The sequence below is a fragment of the Gopherus evgoodei genome, chromosome 22 (assembly GCF_007399415.2).
Source record: "Gopherus evgoodei ecotype Sinaloan lineage chromosome 22, rGopEvg1_v1.p, whole genome shotgun sequence".
Lineage (NCBI taxonomy): Eukaryota > Metazoa > Chordata > Testudines > Testudinidae > Gopherus > Gopherus evgoodei.
This window is the reverse complement of record NC_044343.1, coordinates 5,991,034-6,012,586: the sequence shown is the minus strand read 5'-3', so window position 1 is coordinate 6,012,586 and position 21,553 is coordinate 5,991,034. Positions and strand designations below refer to the sequence as shown.

The 21,553-nt window shown below is 44.4% G+C and overlaps 1 protein-coding gene across 1 annotated transcript; it reads left to right on the top strand.

Annotated features, from left to right (window-relative positions):
- Nucleotides 1-78: 78 nt before the first annotated feature.
- Nucleotides 79-20,336, top strand: LOC115638586 (hippocampus abundant transcript 1 protein-like). Its single transcript, XM_030540345.1, has 12 exons — nt 79-349; nt 6,850-6,945; nt 8,355-8,417; nt 10,275-10,402; nt 10,955-11,069; nt 11,678-11,896; nt 12,631-12,744; nt 13,340-13,411; nt 13,682-13,794; nt 14,162-14,259; nt 15,036-15,199; nt 15,294-20,336. The coding sequence occupies exons 1-12, from the start codon at nt 266-268 to the stop codon at nt 15,501-15,503; spliced, it is 1,476 nt and encodes a 491-aa protein (XP_030396205.1). The 5' UTR covers nt 79-265; the 3' UTR covers nt 15,504-20,336.
- The last annotated feature ends 1,217 nt before the right edge of the window (nt 20,337-21,553 follow it).

Sequence of the window (21,553 nt, the reverse complement as noted above, 5' to 3'; positions counted from 1 at the left end):
CGCAGCGGGCGGAAGCGGCTGAGGAGGCGCTGGCCGGCGCGCGGGGAGGGTGCGGTTGCCCTGAGGAGCTGGGGGGACGCAGCCGGACGGAGCGGGCCGCCGCGGGGATGGTGTCTGCGCCGCCGGCGTGAGGCGCTCCCGGTGGCCCTGAGTCCTTCCTCCCTCCCCCCCGGGCTCAGTCTGGCCCGGCCCTCGGGGGGAGGATGGGGCCGCGGCGGAACCCGGGCAGCAGCAGCAGCAGCAGCAGCAGGGCCCCGGCCTCACCATGACCGGCGAGAAGAAGAAAAAGAAGCGGCTCAACCGCAGCGTCCTGCTGGCCAAGAAAATCATCATCCGGGACGGAGCCAGCGTGAGTCCGCCTGGGGGTGCGGGGCTCGGGGGGTGCTTTGCTCCAGCCGCTTCTCCGGGCCCGTCACACACACGCTGGGCTGGCTGGTGCAGGGTCTCCCCCGCCCGGAGTGTCCCTGCTGGCTCCCTGGGAGCTGGGTGGGCAGCACCAGCCCGGGCTGGGAATCCCTGGGGCCGTTTGCACCACGCTGGGGGCCATCAGCGTGGGCAGACACCGCTGTGATCTGACTGGGAGCCATCCTATGGAGATCTGAAGCTTGGCTCCCAGCAGTGTAGTGGTTCCAGTGGAATGAAACCAGCTGAACCGACCTGTCGAGTGGATTGTGTGTGTATTTGGGGCTTGCACTTGGCTTGGCTGACACTTAGGTTTGATATCAGAGGGGTCGCCGTGTTAGTCTGGATCTGTAAAAGCAGCAAAGAGTCCTGTGGCACCTTATAGACTAACAGACGTTTTGGAGCATGAGCTTTCGTGGGTGAATACCCGCTTCCTCAGATGCATGACATCTTTGCTGCTTTTACTTAGGTTTGGGTGTGCAGGTGGTCTGACATTTTGGGCCTTCCATCGAGAAGTGGTTTTGAAGTAGGGAGAGACCAGTACTGCAACATCACCAGCCGCTACCAGTATATGCCTATAATGCAGAGTATTATGCTCTGCTGTAGTTAAAATTTAGCACCGTGCTTTGTATTTTAGACTATTAGTGTACTAAATACACCAGAGTATAAGATGCTGAGTGGTGAGCTCTTTCCCATCATATTGGCCCTCATGGAAGCCAAGATATTAAGTTATGGCCGCCTCCCACCATGCTTGTCCTCATGGGACCCAGTCAGTCATATCTGTAAAGTAAATGCCTGTTTCTGAGGCTAATATAGCACTGTACTGGGGGACAATCTACTTGGGTACAGTGATCTCTCAATATATTTTGAAGCAGATTGACTATCTGCCTGTTTCCTCAGATTTTCTAAACTGGTTTGGACTAGTCTAAATGGAAAATACTTATTTAGTTTGGAAACAACTCAAACCTGAACTTTACCTGTGTTCTTTCTTGTAAAGAAGAGATTACTCTACTCTAAACTAGTTTAACTTGTGACACTTAACACTGAAAAACACTTGGAGCCATGGGACTCATAAGGTTACTAATAGATTGGTTTTGTTAAATCCCTCCCATTAACAAAACAAATATAAAATGTCTGAACATCTGTTTGATTAGTGGAGTGTTCTCTAGGCAAACTACAAACAGTGGGAACTGAACACTTGCGGTAAACAACATGAGGGACAAGATGACGGATGGGGTGGGTAGGGTGGCACTAGGCAAGGTTAAAAGCCCGTGAAGTGTTAATTATTGTACTATTTCCAGGGCTGGCTACAAGCACAACCAGAGTGGGTCATTCAGAACAGTAAAATATGTGTGTGAGGTCAGTCTTCAAAGTAAATTTCACCTGGTGCTTAGTGACCAATGTCGCTCTACAGTGTAACCTTTAGTCCTTTATTGCGAGTTTGGGAAGCTGGTTTAGGCATTGAAAGATGGAATCGTATAAATAGGTGGAAGATGTGAAAAGCTGTAAAACTGTAATGAAGGTTTTCTATTTGTGTAACTGTACTCCAAATGCTAACAAGTTGTTGTGGAATTGTTCAGATTCCAGACACAGGTCAAATACTGTGACTAACTGTTAGCAGGCATGGTGGATGAAATCATTTTCCAAATATTTTTCTTCCTGACATTGTTTCATCCACACATAGCATAACTGCAACCCATGTTAATTAACCACATTAAATTGGTTTAAAAGGTTATATTTATGCCATTGTCTGGCCTAATGTAATCACTGATTTACTACATATGATCATGTCTTCTATTGACTAGCTCCACTGACTATAACAGCCTGCTACTTACAGCTGGAGAACTTATGGCTTTGGCCCAGATGTTGGGGTTTGTGCTTTTGGTGCTGAATGTCCTGGGTTCAGTGCCCACTAGCAACAGATCTGGCCACAATTCATTCCATTAGTATGGCTCTAAAATAAAATCTCTATTAATGCTAGACCGGAAAAGGGGGCTTGCAACAACCAGTAGCTAATTATGGTTAATGCTCATTTCTCCAGCATGGTAATTGCACAGTCCAGACAAATAAACAGTGACAAGTTTTTAAAGTGCTTGTACACAAATGCTAGAAGTCTAACGAATAAGATGGGTGCACTAGAGTGCCTCATGTTAAAGGAGGATATTGATATAATAGGCATCACAGAAACCTGGTGGTGTGAGGACAATCAATGGGACGCAACCATTCTGGGGTACAAAATATATTGGAAGGACAGAACAGGTCATGCTGGGAGAGTATATGTGGGAACTATATGTGAAAGAAAACGTAGAATCAAGTGAAGTAAAAATCTTAAGTGAATCCACATGTTCCATAGAATCTCCATGGAAGATAATTTCATGCTCTAATAAGAATATAACATTAGGGATTTATTATCTACCACCTGACCAGGACAGTGATAGTGACAATGAAATGCAAAGGGAGATTAGAGAGGCTATCAAAATTAAGAACTCCATAATTGTGGGGGATTTCAATTATCCCCATATTGATTGGGAACATGTTACCTCAGGACGAAGTGCAGAGACAAAATTTCTCGATACTTTAAATGACTGCTTCTTGGAGCAACTGGTACGGGAACTCACAAGGGGAGAGGCAATTCTCAGTTTAGTCCCAAGTGGAGCGCAGGATCTGGTCCAGGAGGTAACTATAACAGGACTGCTTGGAAATAGTGATCATAATGTAACATTTAATATTCCTGTGGTGGGAAGAACACTTCAACAGCCCAACACTGTGGCATTTAATTTTCAGAAAGGGGAACTATGCAAAATTGAGGGGGTTAGTTAAACAGAAATTGAAAGGTACAGTGACTAGAGTGAAATCCCTGCAGGCTGCATGGACACATTTATGTTGGGCCTCTATTATTGTGTCTTTGAAATGTATACCCCAAATTAAAAAACACAGTAAAAGAACTAAAAAAGAGCCACTATGGCTCAACAACTATGTAAAAGAAGCTGTGAGAGATTAAAAAAGCATCTTTTAAAAAGGGGAAATCAAATCCTAGTGAGGTAAATAGAAAGGAGCATAAACACTGCCTATTTAAGTGTAAAAATGTAATAAGAAAAGCCAAAAAGGAGTTTGAAGACCAGCTAGCCAAAAACTCAAAAGGTAATAACAAAATGTTTAAGTACATCAGAAGCAGGAAGCCTCCTAAACAACCAGTGGGGCCCCTGGACAACTGAGATACAAAAGGAGTGCTTAAAGATGATAAAATCATTGCGGAGAAACTAAATGAATTCTTTGCTTCAGTCTTCACGACTGAGGATGTTAGGGAGATTCCCAAACCTGAGCCGGCTGTTGTAGGTGACAAATCTGAGGAATAGTCACAGATTGAGGTGTCACTAGAGGAGGTTTGGGAATTAATTGATAAACTTAACGGTAACAAATCACCGGGACCAGATGGCATTCACCCAAGAGTTCTGAAAGAACTCAAATGTGAAATTGCGGAACTACTAACTATGATTTGTAACCTGTCCTGAAAATCAGCTTCTGTACCCAATGACTGGAAGATAGCTAATGTAATGCCAGTGTTTTAAAAGGGCTCTAGAGGTGATCATGACAATTATAGATCGATAAGTTTAATGTCAGTACTGGGCAAATTAGTTGAAACACTAGTAAAGAATAAAATTCAGTCACATAGAAGAACATAAATTGTTGGGCAAAAGTCAACATGGTTTCTGTAAAGGGAAATCATGTCTTACTAATCAATTAGAGTTCTTTGAAGGGGTCAACAAACATGTGGATGAGGGGGATCCAGTGGACGTAGTGTACTTAGATTTCCAGAAAACCTTTGACAAAGTCCCTCACCAAAGCTCTTACGTAAATTAAGTTGTCATAGGATAAGAGGGAAGATCCTTTCATGGATTGAGAACTGGTTAGAAAGACAGGGAACAAAGGGTAGGAATAAATGATAAATTTTCGGAATGGAGAGGGGTAACTAGTAGTGTTCCCCAAAGATCAGTCCTAGGACCAATCTTATTCAACTTATTCATAAATGATCTGGAGAAAGGGGTAAAAAGTGAGGTGGCAAAGTTTGCAGATGATATTAAACTGCTCAAGATAGTTAAAACCAAAGCAGACTGTGAAGAACTTCAAAAAGATCTCACAAAACCAAGTGATTGGGCAACAAAATGACAAATGAAATTTATTGTGGATAAATGTAAAGTAATGCACATTGGAAAAAATAATCCCAGCTATACATACAATATGATCGGGGGGCTAATTTAGCTACAAGTAATCAGGAAAAGATCTTGGAATCATTGTGGCTAGTTCTCTGAAGACGTCTATGCAGTGCGCAGCAGCAGTCAAAAAAGCAAACAGGATGTTAGGAATCATTAAAAAAGGGATGGAGAATATCTTATTGCCCTTATATAAATCCATGGAACGCCCACATCTGGAATACTGCATACAGATGTGGTCTCATATAAAAAAAATATACTGGCATTAGAAAAGGTTCAGAGAAGGGCAACTAATGATTAGGGGTTTGGAACGGGTCCCATCTGAGGAGAGATTAAAGAGGCGAGGACTTTTGAGCTTAGAAAAGAGGAGACTAAGGGGGAGTATGATAGAGGTATATAAAATCATGAGTGATGTGGAGAAAGTGAATAAGGAAAAGTTATTTACTTATTCCCATAATATAAGAACTAAGTGCCACTGAATGAAATTAAAGGGCAGCAGGTTTAAAACAAATAAAAGGAAGTTCTTCATACAGTGCAGAGTCAACTTGTGGAACTCCTTGCCTGAGGAGGTTGTGAAGGCCAGGACTATAACAAGATTTAAAAGAGAACTGGATAAGTTCATGGAGGTTAAGTCCATTAATGGCTATTAGCCAGGATGGGTAAGGATGTCCCTAGTGTCTGTTTGTCAGGGGGTGGTGATGGACAGCAGCAGAGAGATCACTTGATCATTACCTGTTAGGTTCACGCCCTCTGGGGCACCTGGCATTGGCCACTGTCGGTATCCAGGATACTGGGCTGGATGGAACTTTGGTCTGACCCACTACAGCCATTCTTATGTTCATGCTGTATTATAAACTGGGCCCTACAAAAGTTCTTGTTGCTAGTTCTACTGTGATCCAGGCTGCTTAAATAGTTCTGTATTCTCTGAACGGGCTTACCTGTTGCCCAGAGTTCATAACCTCTGCTGCTCTGTTGAGGCAGCGTATAGTCTTTCTAGCATGAGTTGGGAGAATACATGTATTTTTGTTTTGTCCAAGTGACAAAAAGATCTAACTGCAGAGTTTTGGTTGAAAGGGTGTAACGGAAGGATGTGATACTTCCCCTCACAGAAAGAAGTTATCTCTCTTCCTACCAAGACACTGTAATGGGATGGGGGAATTAAATATCCATGCAACTTGCACTTTTCTCCAGCATTGCTGGCGTAATGCCACCATCACATTTTGTAGCAACAGAGAAAGGGTTTGTCCAGTTGTTTGTGTAGAATAAAAATAACTTCATTTAATGACCATATTTCCCTTGGATGTTCCCTGTTTTGAAGGTGTTTTTGTCTTTGAATCAGATTTACAACCTGTTTAAAGGAAGCATCTTTAATAGAAACTGTTAATATTACCAGGTCTCGGAATCTGCTTGTCTTCTCTTGCTCTGTTAACAGTTACTCTAATCTGTAGCTCCCCTAGAATAATTCTGTTAATATTTGAGGTAACAGCGGGCTATAAATTCCAGCATACCTTTCACACTGTGCCACAAATAAACAAAATGGGAAGCCCATTCATCTACTCTAGGAAAAAAAATACAAGAGGGCTGAGGTTTTCCACAGCTGACAGAAAATTCTGACATTCAATTTCCATTGAAATTCCTGGGAGTTGTCTTAATTCCTTAATTGGCTTTGAAAATTTTAAACAGCTTGATTGAACAACAGATGTACTTTATAATGTATCAGCACTGGTCTTGGTGCTGTCTGTGCTTTCTGGTGTATTAAAGTCATGTAGGCCTGTTGCACTAAAATCCCCTCCTGTGAAAGGCACACTGTGCTTTTGAATGTTTGATCTGTGCGATTCCCTGAAGCAGCTGAGCTCAACTCTGTTTGCTTTCTGCACTCCCTTGTGACTCCTGTTCTCCGTAAGCCTGTGACCTTGCAGGTACACCTACACAGCAAAGGAAAACCTGGGCCAGTAACTGAGATTTAGCACCTGGGGAAATGTTTTCTGTAGCTAACTCCTCTCTCAGCATTTGCAGGGAAATTCAATTGCCTCTCTTTGGTTGTCCCCCAGGAGCTAAGGGGAAGACTTTCAAAGGCACAAAGGGCAATTAGCTGCCCCGTTCCCATTGGAAGTCAGTGGGAGTTGATCACCTACCTGTCCTTTATTCCTTTGAAACTCTCCCCCTATATGGCTATGAATTTGTGCCCCAAACCACTTTTCAGATTTCAGGGCATTAACATGTTTTTTTCTTTCAGCGACAGGGTATTGGAGAGCCCAGTGTATACCATGCAGTGGTGGTGATTTTCCTGGAATTTTTTGCCTGGGGGTTACTCACCACCCCCATGTTAACGGTGAGTAACTGACTCTTGCTGAGGGTAGCATGGTGGAAATGCTGAGGTTGAGGATTTCAGTGATGATCTGGGTACAGTTTGAGTTTGAAGCACAAGAGGCAAAACCTAGGATACTGTACCTTATAGCTGTAGAACTCATTCCAAAAAGTACTTTACAGATAGGAATTGCTGCAGCCATCTCAGGAGTGGAACATGGCAATTGTTTAAAAGCACATAAGAACGCTGCTTAGTAATTTAGGACAGAGAATGAAGAATACATTATTTGAAATGGAATAGGGGATTTAGTGAAGCAGAACTTAAGAACCCAAACTTGAATTTGGCCAGAATTTCTCATTTAAAGCTCGGGTACTGGTGAAAAGTGCCATGGGAGATCTTTAATGATTGAGGAAGGCCGTGGTGTTTTATAACTCCTCCAATGACTGCACTTTTCATACAGGGGCTGGGACGTTGGTTTAGTACTGATATAGAGGTAGGGGTGCCTCTTTTTGAATTACCAGCATCACTCCCTGCACTGTCAAGTCCTGTCCAATTACTGACCAGACGCAGGAGCTCAGCTGGGAGTGACAGACTGTCATGAAAAATGTTTTATTGGACCATCTTCTGTTAGTGAAAGAGACGAGCTTTTGAGCTTACATAGAGTTGTTCTTCATATCTGTGCTAGATGACCTGTGATGACCAATATAGGCCACAAAGGAAATGCCACAATAAAACCAAGAACGGAAGATTAGTTTTATCAAAAGAACTAGAATTCCCAACTCGGATATTTGTCTTGAGTTAAGTGATTGGAAACTTCCAAGTTGGCAGCTTCAGGAGGGATTCTCAGCTTTCAGAACTTATTTTCCAGCAGCTAGTATGACAAGTCACATTAGTGTTTAATGTACCATGAAGGATCTGTGAGCTGATTTCTGGGATCTAGGTAATTTCCATACAAAGAAGGTCTTGTTCACAAAGGCCCTTAGAAGTACATTTACTAGTATAAAATGTAAGGCAAGTAAATAGAGGGTACAAAAACAAGAAGAGTGATCAGGAAACACTGAGTTAAATGAAGCAGAAATAGGGATTTGGCAGATGGGGCAGAGATGGAAAAATGTTTCTGTCTGAAATGGCCTCATAATGTTAGAGAAACTTGGACATGAGCTCACCCCTCCCCAACTCCAACACAGTCACAGGTCTCCCTGTGACATACCTGGGAGAAGCGGCTGCCTATGGCACTGATGAGGAAACCAAAGGGCTCCATATATTTTGTTAGCAGAGCGTGTGTATGGTGATTATGGCATGGGAATAGGAGTGTCAGTGCTGTGGGCAAACATGGACTGCAGGCTTATTTAGTCTCTCGTTTGTGATCCTCCTGGCCTTTAACAGCAGAACTTAGTGGAAGATCTGTAAAATCGTTGACTTGGTCTCCACAGGTGTTACACCGGACTTTTCCTCAGCACACGTTCTTGATGAATGGCCTGATCCATGGGGTCAAGGTAAGGAATTCTTTCCTTCCATATTAAAAAACCAATGCTGTAGAAACACGATGGGCCAGACCACCTTACCATCTGGGCTTTGTTCCAATCTGAGAACAGGGTCAGTAGCAGTGGAAAGTCATTATAATCAGAGTGCTGTTTGGTGTCCACTCTATAGTGGGTAAGTGGCCACTTTATTGGCAAGCACAGCAGAAGGGCAGTTCCATTTTCATGCCTGGTTGATTCTGTGTGTACTAACCCATTTGGTATTTTCTTTCAGAATAGCACTGACAGCCTGCTGGATAGCCCAAGAAGTCTGAATGCTGACTCCATGGGTGCTCCCAGCGGCGGGTCCAGGCACTAGCGCACCAAGCACATGCCTGGGGTGGCAAGCTGCAAGGGGGCACCCTGCTGGTCACTGTGAGGGCGGCAGGCGAGTTGCCTTCAGTGGCGTGCTTGCAGGAGGTCCGCCAGTTCCGCGGATTTGGCATCGGGTGCGCTGAATCCATAGGACCAGCGGACCTCCCGCAGGCATGCTGCCGAATCCGCGGGGCTGGCAGACTTCCCGCAGGCACGCCACCGAAGGCAGCCTGCCTGCTGTGCTTGGGGCGGTAAAAAAGTTAGAGCCACCTCTGGGTGCTCCAGTCAAGGAGGACCTGTGGAAAAACTAGTGGATGCTTAGCACCCTCCAGTAGCCAGCTCACCGCCTCCTCACTCCCCCACCCTGCCAGTGCCTCCCATCCACTGGCAGCCCCACTGATAAACTCCTCCCCTCCTTCTCAGTGCCTCCCACCTGCTGCTGTTCTGTGGCATGCAGGAGACACTGGGGGGAAGGAGCGGGGACAGGGCACACTGGAACTAGGCGGGAAGAGGCGAGGTGAGGGTGGAAAGAGGTGGATGGGGATTTTGGGAGAAGGGGATGGGATCTCGGGCAGAGCATGGGGTTGAGCACCCCCAGGGCCCGGAGGATGCCAGCGCCTGTGCCTCATGCTGTGCTGACAGCTAAGAACACTCCAAAACAGCATGAGAACAGCCTAGCGACCAGATTCTAGATAATAAGATAACAAAAAAGTTGGTACTGTTATAGCTGTCACGTAATGGAATTAAAAAGACTGTAACCATGATCTAGAAACTCTGCCATCCCACAGTAGATTGGTGATTACAAAGCCACATAGCAACTGGTGAAATGGTTTTAGAATAGTCCAACACCTGTGGAGGAATTACAGAGGCTGGCAAGAACTAAAACAAAATCATTTTCTAATTTGCTTGGTAACATGGCAGAATTGGTCATGGGGATGGGCATCGGTATTAACAGGAGCACCCCAATTAAAGGAGCATGACTATCATTGAAGGATGATTTTTCTCTCGTGTGGGGCCGCTCAGACAATCTCATGTATATCTTAAAGCGCTCATTCCCCCATTTTGTCACGGGTGTGAAAGATTTGTAGATATGGAGAACTTTTACAGAGGCTGAATGGACTTGCCTCTCTTCACATCCAACAGGTCTCAATCTAGAGCCAGAGCTTTCCCTGAACTGCAATAAATATTGACATTTTGGAGCTTTGCCAACATCTTCAGGCAGTGGCAACTCCCTGCTGCACAAATAGGCATGGGAAGACCACAGCTGCAGACTCTGAGTACTCAGAGAGAAGATAAATAATTTCTGAGCATTTAGCAGTTTTTCCAGTATAGAGATTTCAGCTGTTTAATGAATGGTCATGTTTTGATAACCTTGCCACCTCCTAGAAATCCGGTACAGTGGATTTCCAGCTCCTGTTGTTTGTACTGGTGACATTACAACTCTTACTCTCCTATTGCCAGCCAGAGAAAGTGGCTGTGGGATTTGTACCTGGTGTGAACCCCTTTCTCTTTACTTAGGGCCTGTTGTCCTTTCTAAGTGCCCCACTGATTGGTGCTCTCTCTGATGTCTGGGGCAGGAAATCCTTCCTTCTCCTCACTGTGTTCTTCACGTGTGCACCAATACCTCTCATGAAGATCAGCCCATGGTGAGTCTATGCTTGGAATGGAGATGATGTGAAGGTGCAATGATATGGGAGGGATCCATCCAGAAGATGAGTGAGAGTGTCAAAGAGTAATTTGGAGGTGTAGTCACTTGAGATGGTGGAGTTCGGGGGATCTGAAGGTACAGTGACTGGAGGAGGTTGGAAGTGCTTGTATGATGAAGAGAAGGAGCCTGAAGAGGGAGCCTTTCCTTGACCCAGAGCGTATTCCTTCACACACCATTGGATTCCAACTCCAGTCCAAAAGAAATGCCTTCTCCTGCTGTTTGCTTTCCATTACTAAAAACTGCATTGGTGTTGCATCGCATTAATGTTCCCTTCCTGTGTGGGATGCTACCAGACATGGGTCTGGGCTGGGTTTTTAAGCCATGAAATGTTAACCGGAATGGAAGCCCAATGGCATTTCTGAGCACTTCAGGAAGAAGTGAAATGAATTGAAGCAGGAGTGTGACGAAGAGACTGTAGTTCAGCAGCATTAGGCTCTTGTTTTTTTAATGTGGTTTCCTCTAACTCTGCCCCTGGGAACATCTCTTTCAGGTGGTATTTTGCTGTCATTTCCATGTCTGGAGTCTTTGCTGTCACCTTCTCTGTGATTTTTGCCTATGTTGCTGATATCACACAGGAACATGAACGCAGTACAGCTTATGGCTTGGTAAGGATCATTAGTTGATTCCCCCTAAGAGATACTCCAGTGCTCCAGAATTCAGAGAGTTGGAAAGGTGGGGTGCGGGACCATCTTAAGAGTGGCCTCCCCATGAGTATTGCACACAGGTCTTCTGCATTCCTGTCAATCCACTGTGTCCTTTGCTGGTTCCATTCCTGACTCCAAATGGAGCAAGGTGTTTAGAAACCAACTGCAGAGCTTGGCGCTGTGAAATCTGGAATCCAGCTGCATTGTCACTTACAGTCCTTTCTCCAGCCTGTGGGACTACACTACGCTGGCTTCCGTGCAAACACAAATAGAACAGTGGCTGTGCACCTGTGGCTTCTGCTGAACTATTCTCGCATAGTGTTATAAAAGGATTACTGAAAACACCTTAAGTATTGGTTGAGAGGCCTCTGGTTATCACCCACTGTCATGACATAACCTCAACTCTACCAGGGGGGAAATACCATATTTCTGTATTCCACAATTCTGGAACACCTGCCCCTATAGTTTGGCTACTCTGTAGGTGATGGAGTTGATGGCCTTGGATGACTCTGGGAAAGAGTAGGCTCTGGCCAAAAGATGCTACTACTAACATTTGTATTATGCTGCAGGTGTCAGCCACTTTTGCAGCCAGCCTGGTCACAAGTCCGGCAATTGGCGCGTACCTGTCCCAAGCCTATGGTGATACACTGGTGGTGGTGCTGGCTTCAGGGGTTGCTCTGCTGGATATAGGCTTCATTCTGCTGGCTGTGCCAGAATCTCTGCCGGAGGAGATGCGCCCTGTGTCCTGGGGAGCTCCCATCTCTTGGGAACAGGCAGATCCATTTGCTGTAAGTAGGTTGCTACTGGCAACTTTTCACTGCAATTTAACTTCTAGATCTATTTCCCCAATTCCATGTTGGTTTTTCTAACAGGAGAGTAAAGATTAAAAAAAGGAATCATTTTGCAAGGGGCAAAGGATGTGAATTTAGACATGATTGTATCAGGTGCAAGGATGATGATGTCTGGCTGTATCTTTATTCAGTGCTGGGTAATGGGTTCCGAGTGTATATGGCTACGTAGTGTCTAAAAACAGCTTCCAGTGTCCCTGAAGAAAGTTCATCATCTTTTGGTGGCAGTAACTGATGGTGTGAGTGCAACTCCTATTGCTTTGCAGTTGCACTCTGCATAGCCATGTGAAAGACCTAGCATGTTGCTGCTTCTGTATCCTGGGGGAGTGCTGGTTGGGTCCCTGAAAAGGGTTATCTTGCTCATTTGCTTCTCACCTTCTTCTCACTTAGGAGTCACTGCCCATATTAATGTTCCAAGGAGAGCCAGAATTACAGAAATCTAGCTGGATTCTCTGCGATGCTCTGCATTAGCAGGGTGAAGTTTCCCGCAGCTGGGAAGCTCTTCAAGGCAGAAACAATTTGGTGCCAGGCTGACTGATCTGTCATACAGATGTCCCACTGATGTGCAGAAATTCTGTTGCAGAACAAGTCCTTCCAGGGTGCCCAGTGTACTAAGTAACTCTTTGTATTGGCTCATATCAGAGGGAGCCTAATGGTCCTGTTTGTTTCTCCAGTCTCTCCGCAAAGTGGGCCAGGATTCTACTGTGCTTCTCATCTGCATTACTGTCTTTCTTTCCTACCTTCCTGAAGCCGGCCAGTACTCCAGCTTCTTTTTGTACCTACGACAGGTCAGTCATTGGAGTTAGACTAAGATTCAGGTTTGGAAATCAAAGGTTTGTAGTGTGTGTTGTAGTCTCATGAATTTGTTTTATTTCCTTCCTGACTTTGCAGTATGGGGCAGCAGCTTTTGCCCAGTGATCATGGGCTGGGGGAATTTGCCACTGCTGGCTAGAAGCTTTCTCAATGAGGGTGAAACAGTACCAGTAACCTGCTTCCTCTCTGTTAGAAAATGTAGGATCCCCATGAATGCTGGTTAACTGCACAGCCCTTATGTGCCTTGTGAATGCAGTCCCCAGACTAATCACTAGCTACCTGCCCTGGACTCTGTGCTTACCCCACTGTATCACCTTCTTTAGGCACTTGGGACAGTATATCCATTCACTCAGTTACTTCTTTAGCCCATGGAAACCTCTTCCATCTTGTCACTGGAGAGGCTTTAATGTTCACTTTCCCATGAGGTGGGGGAGGGTGAAATTGTGTAATGCTCAAGCTACTGATATGTAGTATCAGTAAGCACTAGAGAGAGCTCTTGTGGCGTGGCTTTTCTCAGGTACAACACAAAGCCCTTTGCCTGAATAGTGTCCCCTTCTGATGTCTTTGCAGGTCATTGGATTTTCCTCAGAGACTGTGGCAGCCTTTATTGGTGTGGTTGGAATCCTCTCCATATTGGCTCAGGTGAGAACCCATTCTCTGGGTACTACTTTCAGACCCATTGGTTGTGAGAGTGCACAAAAATTGATGACCTTGAGGACTGGATTGGCAACTGCCAGAATTCTTTTATGAAGCCTTATCAATGTGTTACTAGCTGCAGGACAGCCTCGGGGCCTGACGAATCTGGCAGTGAGGAGAGCTGTCTCCTCTTTCTTCATCACTCTCTTGTCCAGTGTAGTTGCCTCCTTTCTCCCCACTGTAGTTTGACAACATCATCTCATTTTCTCTTTCCAGACAGTAGTGTTGGGGATTCTCATGCGTTCAATAGGAAACAAAAATACCATCCTCTTGGGCTTAGGCTTCCAGATTCTACAGCTTGCCTGGTACGGCTTTGGATCACAGCCTTGGTAAGAGTGGGTCAGCCTTGTTAAATAAACAATTGGCACATTTCTCATCCCTCCCCTCTTTAGGGAGCTGTTTGTGCCCAGTGCAGTTGTGCGATGTTCTCCATTTGGCCAGCAGGGAGAGAGATTTGTCTGCTCTTCCGGCCTTAGTTTGCAGTACTCTTTTTGTATGGAAAGCCCTCCTCCTCCTCCTTTCTGCTTAATGCAGTGGTTTTCAACCTGTTGGCCACAGACTTCTGGGGGTCTGCAGACTAGTCTAAGATTTCCAAAAGGTTTTGCACCTCCATTTGAAATTTTTTTTTTAGAAAGCTGCAAATGAAAAAGGTTGAAAACTGCTAGTTCAGTGGGCTGGTTTCTCTTTCTCTTGTAGGATGATGTGGGCAGCAGGAGCTGTGGCTGCCATGTCCAGTATCACTTTCCCAGCCATCAGTGCCATGGTGTCCAGGAACGCAGATCCCGACCAGCAGGGTACGTCACAGTTGTTGAGTTTCTCTAATGTTTGGATTAAAATTCATCCAGCAGTTATCCTGACAAGTGTTCTACTTCTTTTACCTCGGTGGGGAGAGAGTGCTACCAATACTGTAGGGAGGATAGGTATCTCTTTAACCCTTTGAAATCCAGTGAACATCTGGACACACCTTGTGCAGCATCTCTGTATGGCTTCAAAGCTGTATGCCTGCCAGCCACCCTCCATGTTAATTTTCTGGTGTATACAGCATGAGTATTCTTAATGGGCACCTATACTCTCTCAAGAATATAGGATTAGGAATATAGTTTATTAGATACACTCGTTTCTAGGAACTAGTTCACACCATCAGCCTATCAAGACAATACCTGACACTTGAGGAAGGGTCTCATAAAACACCCCATATATGCAACATTGAACAGCTACTTGTTTGAGGTAGGGAGGAAGTTCCTACTTGACCATTCACCTACCTTGAGTTTGTGCCCTGAATCCTGAGGTCAGATTGCCTCTAATTCAACCTCCTATGTTCATCTCTGAGTTGCAGCATGACTTCCCTGTGCCTATGCTCTGGGAAATGGCACGCTCACTGTTGTTGAGTTTGTAGGGAGGTACAGCTACATAGGAGCTGAGATCTGTCTTCAGGACAGTCATCGGTTTACATGTGTTCTGCATGCGGACTTAATCCTGTTCTTATGCAACATAGATGTCTTGCCTATAAAGAGATGCCCTTTAGAAGGCTGGAGGCTTATGTCTTCCCTATCTTCACTTTTTCTCTCAGGTGTGGTTCAGGGGATGATCACTGGAATTCGAGGGCTCTGTAATGGGCTGGGGCCAGCTCTCTATGGCTTTGTCTTTTACCTGTTCCATGTGGAATTGAATGAAATGGCTGAAGTGGAACCCCTGGGTAAGGCCACCAAGGTCATGGTCAACCCTACTGATGAGGTATCCTATCCAGTTTCATCACTTGCTTTGTCTGTCTGTCTTCCCACTTCACTGCGACTTACAGCATTAATCGTTCCTGTACTTTGCTTTACAGAGTAGCATTATCCCGGGGCCACCTTTCCTCTTTGGAGCCTGCTCGGTCCTGCTGTCGCTTCTAGTGGCCTTGTTCATTCCGGAACACAATCTTGCATTGAGGTCGGGCAGCCATAAGAAACACAGCAATGGAGCCCAGACCCACACCCACAGCCCGCAGGCTGGAGGATCAGATGGCAAGGAGCCCCTGCTGGAGGACAGTAGTGTGTGAGGGGATAACTTGAATCGCTTGCTTTTCAACTCCAAGCCAAGGATGGACTGTACCAACTGGAGTTGGGGTGAGAGTGGGGGGAGGTAATGAACTGTACCACTAACAGCTAAGGAGGGAGGGAAAAACTGTCCTTCAAAGCCAAATACATCCAGCTGGTGCAAAAAGTGAGATTGTACCATCTGGTGCTGAAGGAAGAGGTTCGACTGCACCATGTGAAGGGATCGTTTTTAAGGAAAACCTGCTTTTGTATGTGAATGGTGACTTTCAGTGTCGCCTGCCATATATTCACCTTGCCAGTGAAAAAACCAGAATTCTATCCCTGCTCTTTAATATAAACTAAATGATCTGACAGCAAGAGAAAACCAACGCATCAGTTACTTGTCCTTTCCCCCAATATAATCAGTACTAGCCTCTGGCCCATCTCTGCTTGATGGGCTAACCTACTTCAGGCTGAGGACTGCGGGAGCATAGAATTCACAGTCCAAGCCTGTATACTCCACTCATGCTGAAAGTACAAGATGGTCTGAGACACTAAATACAGAGCAATGTATGTGTAGAATAAACCAGTCAGTCTCCAGCTGAGTAGATCCTTACTGCTTGAGGATCTGATGAATTTGCCTATTCCAGCCCATGTGATAAATTCAGACCAGAACCAATTATATTTCAATAATTGTTCTGGAAGAGGTGACGAAAGGTAGGAAGTAAAGGGTCAGCTGTCACTGTCCTTAGCTCACATGGGAGTGAGTGACTGGGTGATAAAAAGGCAGCTGTGAGTTACGAATTCCTTGTTTTGGAACAACTACGCTCTTACTTAAATGTAGTGTTTGTCTGCACTTCCCTCTTCTAGAAGCAGTTTGAGAGGCTCAATCTTTCATGGAACTGGAACATTAGAAAACATGCTTCTCTGAGAGTTCGAAGAAATGGCTTGATCCATGTTATGCACTTTTATAAAGCGTATTTCTTCCCCCAAACTGCTGCTATCTGATATAGGAAGCACCTGATGATGGCTCTCTGGGAGTTACAGCTCAGATGGTGCTGCAGCCATTCTGCTCAGTCCACAAGCCTGAAAGGCTGCAGCACAAAATTGGCATTATAACTGAATATATAGATTTGAATTCCACGTGGCATTTCTGAACCTCCGGCAGGGCACAGCCATCTTGCTGAAAAATGTCTTGGTGACCTCAGCTGTTGGGTTGAGCTCAGCTTAGAATTAGAGCAGGAGAGTCAAGCAAAGGCTCAAAACCGAATGTGGGAAAAGTTAAGAGAAATGTGCATGTTTGGTGTGTCAGGGATGCTTAGCTATATACAGATACATAAAGGGGCATTCAGAGGAAAGAAATCAATTATTCTTATCAGTCTGCGAAATCAGAATCAGAAGTAATGGGCTTGAGCAGTTACAGGGAAAATATAAGTCAAATATTAGGAGAAACTGTAAGCCAGTTGACACACAAGCAGTAGAACTCGTTAAGGGAGCTGTGGATACATCCACTGGAAATAGTCAAGGCTTTGACTAGAGCAGATGTGATGCAGTAGCTCTCTTGTTCTTGGGAAAGTCTTCTGTCTTGTGGTTTGGGTCAGTTTCCTGCTAGCACAGATTTGTGGTAGGTATCTTAACCTCTCAATTAATTGGGAACAGGAAATCACAGCTAACCTGACTAAGCACTGCTGCAGAGATCAGCTCCTACAATGTTGGTGTCACAAATGCCCACTTGCAGCAAGGCTCAGAAATGCCATTGACTTCTAAATGAATTTTAGAGCTGGCCAGAGATGCCAAATGGAGAGCCCTGGCAACTCAAGCACCCTAACCACACAACAGGTACAGTACAGGGACCAGCACTGCAAGCTTCCCCATTCCGCCCTGCTAGTATACCTCAACTTGTCCTGAGAGGCTGCTTCGTGGGTTGTGGGAAGTTCCAGCTCCAGGGCTCATTCAGTTTATGGCCTCTTGTGAGGCTACCCATGTGGGACCAGTTAATGTCATTGGTGTCAGCAGTTTCTGTGCTGGGGACAGCCGTCCAGTAGGAAGTGGACTGAGAGATACAAAATGAATTTCATGTAGGCTGTTGAATAGCTGTTGGGTATTAACAGCTCACTGTTCCCCTAGACAGGGGTTGAGCTTGTGGCCTAGTATCTATTCACCCAGTCCCCTGAGTCAGCCAGTTATAAGAAACGGTAATATTAATTACAACAAATATAATTCACAATTTAGAAACAATCTTCATCACCAAAGGCCCCAGTCCTGTCGTTGGATCCATCCTCTTATGCTTCTGCAAAGGCCAGAGAGCTTCAGGGGAACAGTATTTGAGTGCAAGAATTTGCCTTCATGGATCCAATTGCAAGGTTAGGGAATAAGCTAGCAGAAAGCTTTACTGAACACAACAGCTCCAGTTTTCTCAAGGTTTGTCCTTGAGCATTATCAGGAACATCTGGGATTGTCCATGCACAGCAAAACCAGATCCTAAAGGATATCACCACGTTTAAATTCCTTTTCCCCTGTCCAAAAATCCTTGCTCTAGAATAGTACAGCTGTAGGGTTGTTTTTGGTTGGTTTGTTTTTAAAAAGCCATTTTGTGAGTATAACAAAGTAAAACTGCCAATTCGTACTCTTACATTTTGTATTAAAATTGGCTGATGTGCTTTTCTCCCTCTCCCTCACACGCCTCCACCCCTGAAATTAAATAAAAGTAATAAATACAATTACCCTGCTCACACTGAGGCAATCAGAACTGCAAGGTAAAATATAATTGATAAATCACCACAAAATAGACTGTAAACTTAATATATAATATATTATAAATTATATATATTTTTAAAAAAAAATCCTTCCCTTTATTTAATAGCTTATTAAAACTGACATGTTCTGAATCTAATTTCCTTTTCACCGTTGATGCTGCCTGTGGCTTTTTATTGGTCCTTCACTCTGCTGGGATAGGGAAACTAGTCTGGTTAGTTTCACTTGGTCCTTAGTAGCACATTGTTGTGATGTTTTGAGTTTAAATTCGTCCAAAAACTCTTGACAAACTCAGTACAACAATTTTTGTAATAGATTGTGTAACACCACATAATCCTAAACCTTGAGTCCAAATGACGTGTTACTCTAAGTAAAATAACTAAACTATATTTCTTGTCTGTTTACAAGCAAATCCTTGAAGAAACTAGTTTCTAAGGCTTGATCTACACTTGAAAGCCTTACCAGTGTAATTATTGTCATGAAGGGTGTGACACTTTTTAGGTATGCAGTTATACCACTAAAAGCCCTAGTGTGGATGCAGCTATACTAATATAAAAGTGCTGTACCGGTATAATTTCCCTTTTTGTACAGAAAGGACAACTTTAGTGTAGTTAAATCGGGGCTTGTCTACACTAGAGAATTGTACTAAGTGGCAATACTGTTGAATTATTCACTCTGGAAGCTTGAATGCAACTTACTGGCAGGGATGTTTGCATTCCATGGGAGATTCCACTAATTATCTGTAGTGAAACAGAGAGAGGAATTTGTTTGCAAATCCTTGAAATTACACCTACCTTCTCAGGAAACTGGGGAGGGTCTTCTAACCCCACCCGCAGACTTGTTTCCCCTGTACATGAAGGGGTATGATCCACCATTCTGCCTTTTGACTCAGAAGTATTTGGCCAGGCTGTAAAGGAGCTAGAATTACAGGACCTGAATGAAGAATGTCATTATTCTGAAGGGCCGATAATTCTGTAGCACTCCCCGTAGAAACTGGAAAAATCTGTACAGAACATTCAACTAGTGTTGATTTTTGTTACTTTGTATGAAAAGCTGCATATCTTTTAAAGTACCTTTTTTAAAAACCCCTGCAGCATGATGCCAGATACTGGCTGTCCAACATCAATATTATTTCCCAAGTTTGTTGTCATAAAACACTGATGAGTAACAGCGATGAAACTCAATTGTGGCTGAAAGCCTTTCACTTCAGGGCCCCTGCTGGTTGAGGTAATGATGGCCTTTCCTCTGCAGCTCCAGCACTGATGCAGGAGTTCAAGTTTAAAAACTGATCGTGTTGGATTAAAAATGCATTAAAACCAGTACTTTCTCACTCTGCTTTAGTTTTGCAAATTAGAAACAATTCCATGGAAAAATTCCTGTTTCATTCAGTCTTTCTCTGCACCTGGGTGGCTGCAAGTGATCGTTGAGCGGTGCAGGCATGTGGAAAGGCTGCAAGTTTTAATGAAGAATGGCAGCACTTCCCCTCTTTTTAAATTAATAGAGTTTGCTCTTTGTGATTGATTTGTGTTCTTAGCTTATGATATGTATTTCATTTATTTCAATTGTTTAGAACTGGCTAATCTCTCCCACTGATGGGTTATTTATTAAACTACTACTTTCCTGTTGCAGTAAAATCCTCTTTGCGATCTTGCTCTTCTAAAACGTGAAACGAGAGGGCCTTTAAAAATCTGTGCCTGGGATGCTTGAAGTGACTCTTTGCAGGAGTCCTAAACTGCTCTCAATCCTTGGGTGAGGTGTGCTCTAAGGATTGGGTCTCCAGATGTCTTTTCTCTGCTCTTACTGAAGGCTGATTTACACACAGACTTTCACCCATTGAACTCTGAGCGTCCTAAAACCGATTTAGTTATTTCACAGCAAGTTTGTGTAGATACTTATTTTAGATGTGTGGCTGGTCAACTTTGATCCTGAAATAAGTGTCCAGACAGACTTGAATCACAATAACTAAAACTGTCTTCATACCTTTTGCATGTAAATCAGCCCTGAGCTGCTGTGCTCTTGAGTAAATGTGCTCCCTGCCTTTCTTCTGCCCGTTTCCTACCTCGCAAGGGCTGTTGTGAGGCTTAAATAAAAATTGGAAAGTGCTTGTGCTATCCTTGGATGGAAGATTCCGCCTTAGTGCAAAAGTACTGTTAATTACTGGGATTCACACACAAGAAACCACTCTGGGTGTGATACAGCAACAGTAGCCCAGATGCTGTGTGTAGCGTGACCCAGTGCATGCAGTGCTGTGATGGTCAAATGCCCTACCCTGACTAGCATGACTTGTGTGTTGTCTTGGATTTGTCTGCGTTCAATAAGGATTTTCACATGCTTACCAGGACTCATTGGCAGTCAGATATGATCTGTATACAAGCATCTATCATTCCTGCTTTTGCACACACCTGATCCACCTCCCACGAGCTTGTTTCTGTGACCAAGTGGTCTCACACATGCCGTAACCAGCTTTTCAAACTCCCTTATTCTGTTCATTTCCAGCCAGGCGTAATTTAGATCCTCTCCCTTCAAAGAATTATTTTTCCAGAATAGTTGATGCTGGTGCTAAAGCAAACAATACAGTCCATGAGAAATAGAAACAGATGCTGTTATGTGGAATCTGTGAGTTATGACTGGTGCCCTCTACTGGGCTTGAGAGGCAGGTCACATTTTACTGGATGCACAGCTGTTTGTACCAATCGTCTGGAATTACTTTGCAGTACCCACAGAGTGAGAACCAGATGCTTCATGTGAATCTGATTGGACTGGGGAAACCCCCCCCCTTCACACACATGGCAATCCAGAGAGTTTGGACTGGAATTTTCAAAAGACCATGAGGTATTTGGGTACCTAAATCCCTTCAACTTCATGGGAGTTGGGCACCTAACTTCCTTATTTTCCTATGAAAATTCTGACCTTAACTGAAAGGCTGCCACTCTTTCACCCTTCTTACTGAATATGGCATGTTGCCTTCCCTCTACCCAAAATTTCATATGGGTGGCTCAGTGGTGAGCTGTTATGCCGCCGGATGGCTCCCTTTTGTGAGTAGATCCTTGCTCATTCCTGGACAGGAATGGCTTGTCTGTTAGAAGACTGCTTTGCATTAGAGCCCTGCCGTAAGGAGTTGTGTTAACATGACTTGGTGCTCACTGCAAAATCCCAGTCAATAAGATCAGTTAATAGAACTCTTCCTGGAGGGGTTATAACTCCGTAGCGAAGATGAGGCCTAAGGGCTGATAGGTTGGTAGAGGCAATGTGCTGAGACACACAGGACCTTCTGTTGTCTAGCCTCTTATTTGGCTGCCATAAGAGCTACAGGGATGGA

What these genes read in the sequence shown, in the direction of transcription:
- LOC115638586 (XM_030540345.1), top strand. Translation starts at nt 266, where the DNA reads ATGACCGGCGAGAAGAAGAAAAAGAAGCGGCTCAACCGCAGCGTCCTG. An exon ending in TCTTTTTGTACCTACGACAG is followed by an intron (nt 12,745 to 13,339) that starts GTCAGTCATTGG and finishes ATGTCTTTGCAG; the next exon opens with GTCATTGGATTTTCCTCAGA. An exon ending in GGCTTTGGATCACAGCCTTG is followed by an intron (nt 13,795 to 14,161) that starts GTAAGAGTGGGT and finishes TTTCTCTTGTAG; the next exon opens with GATGATGTGGGCAGCAGGAG.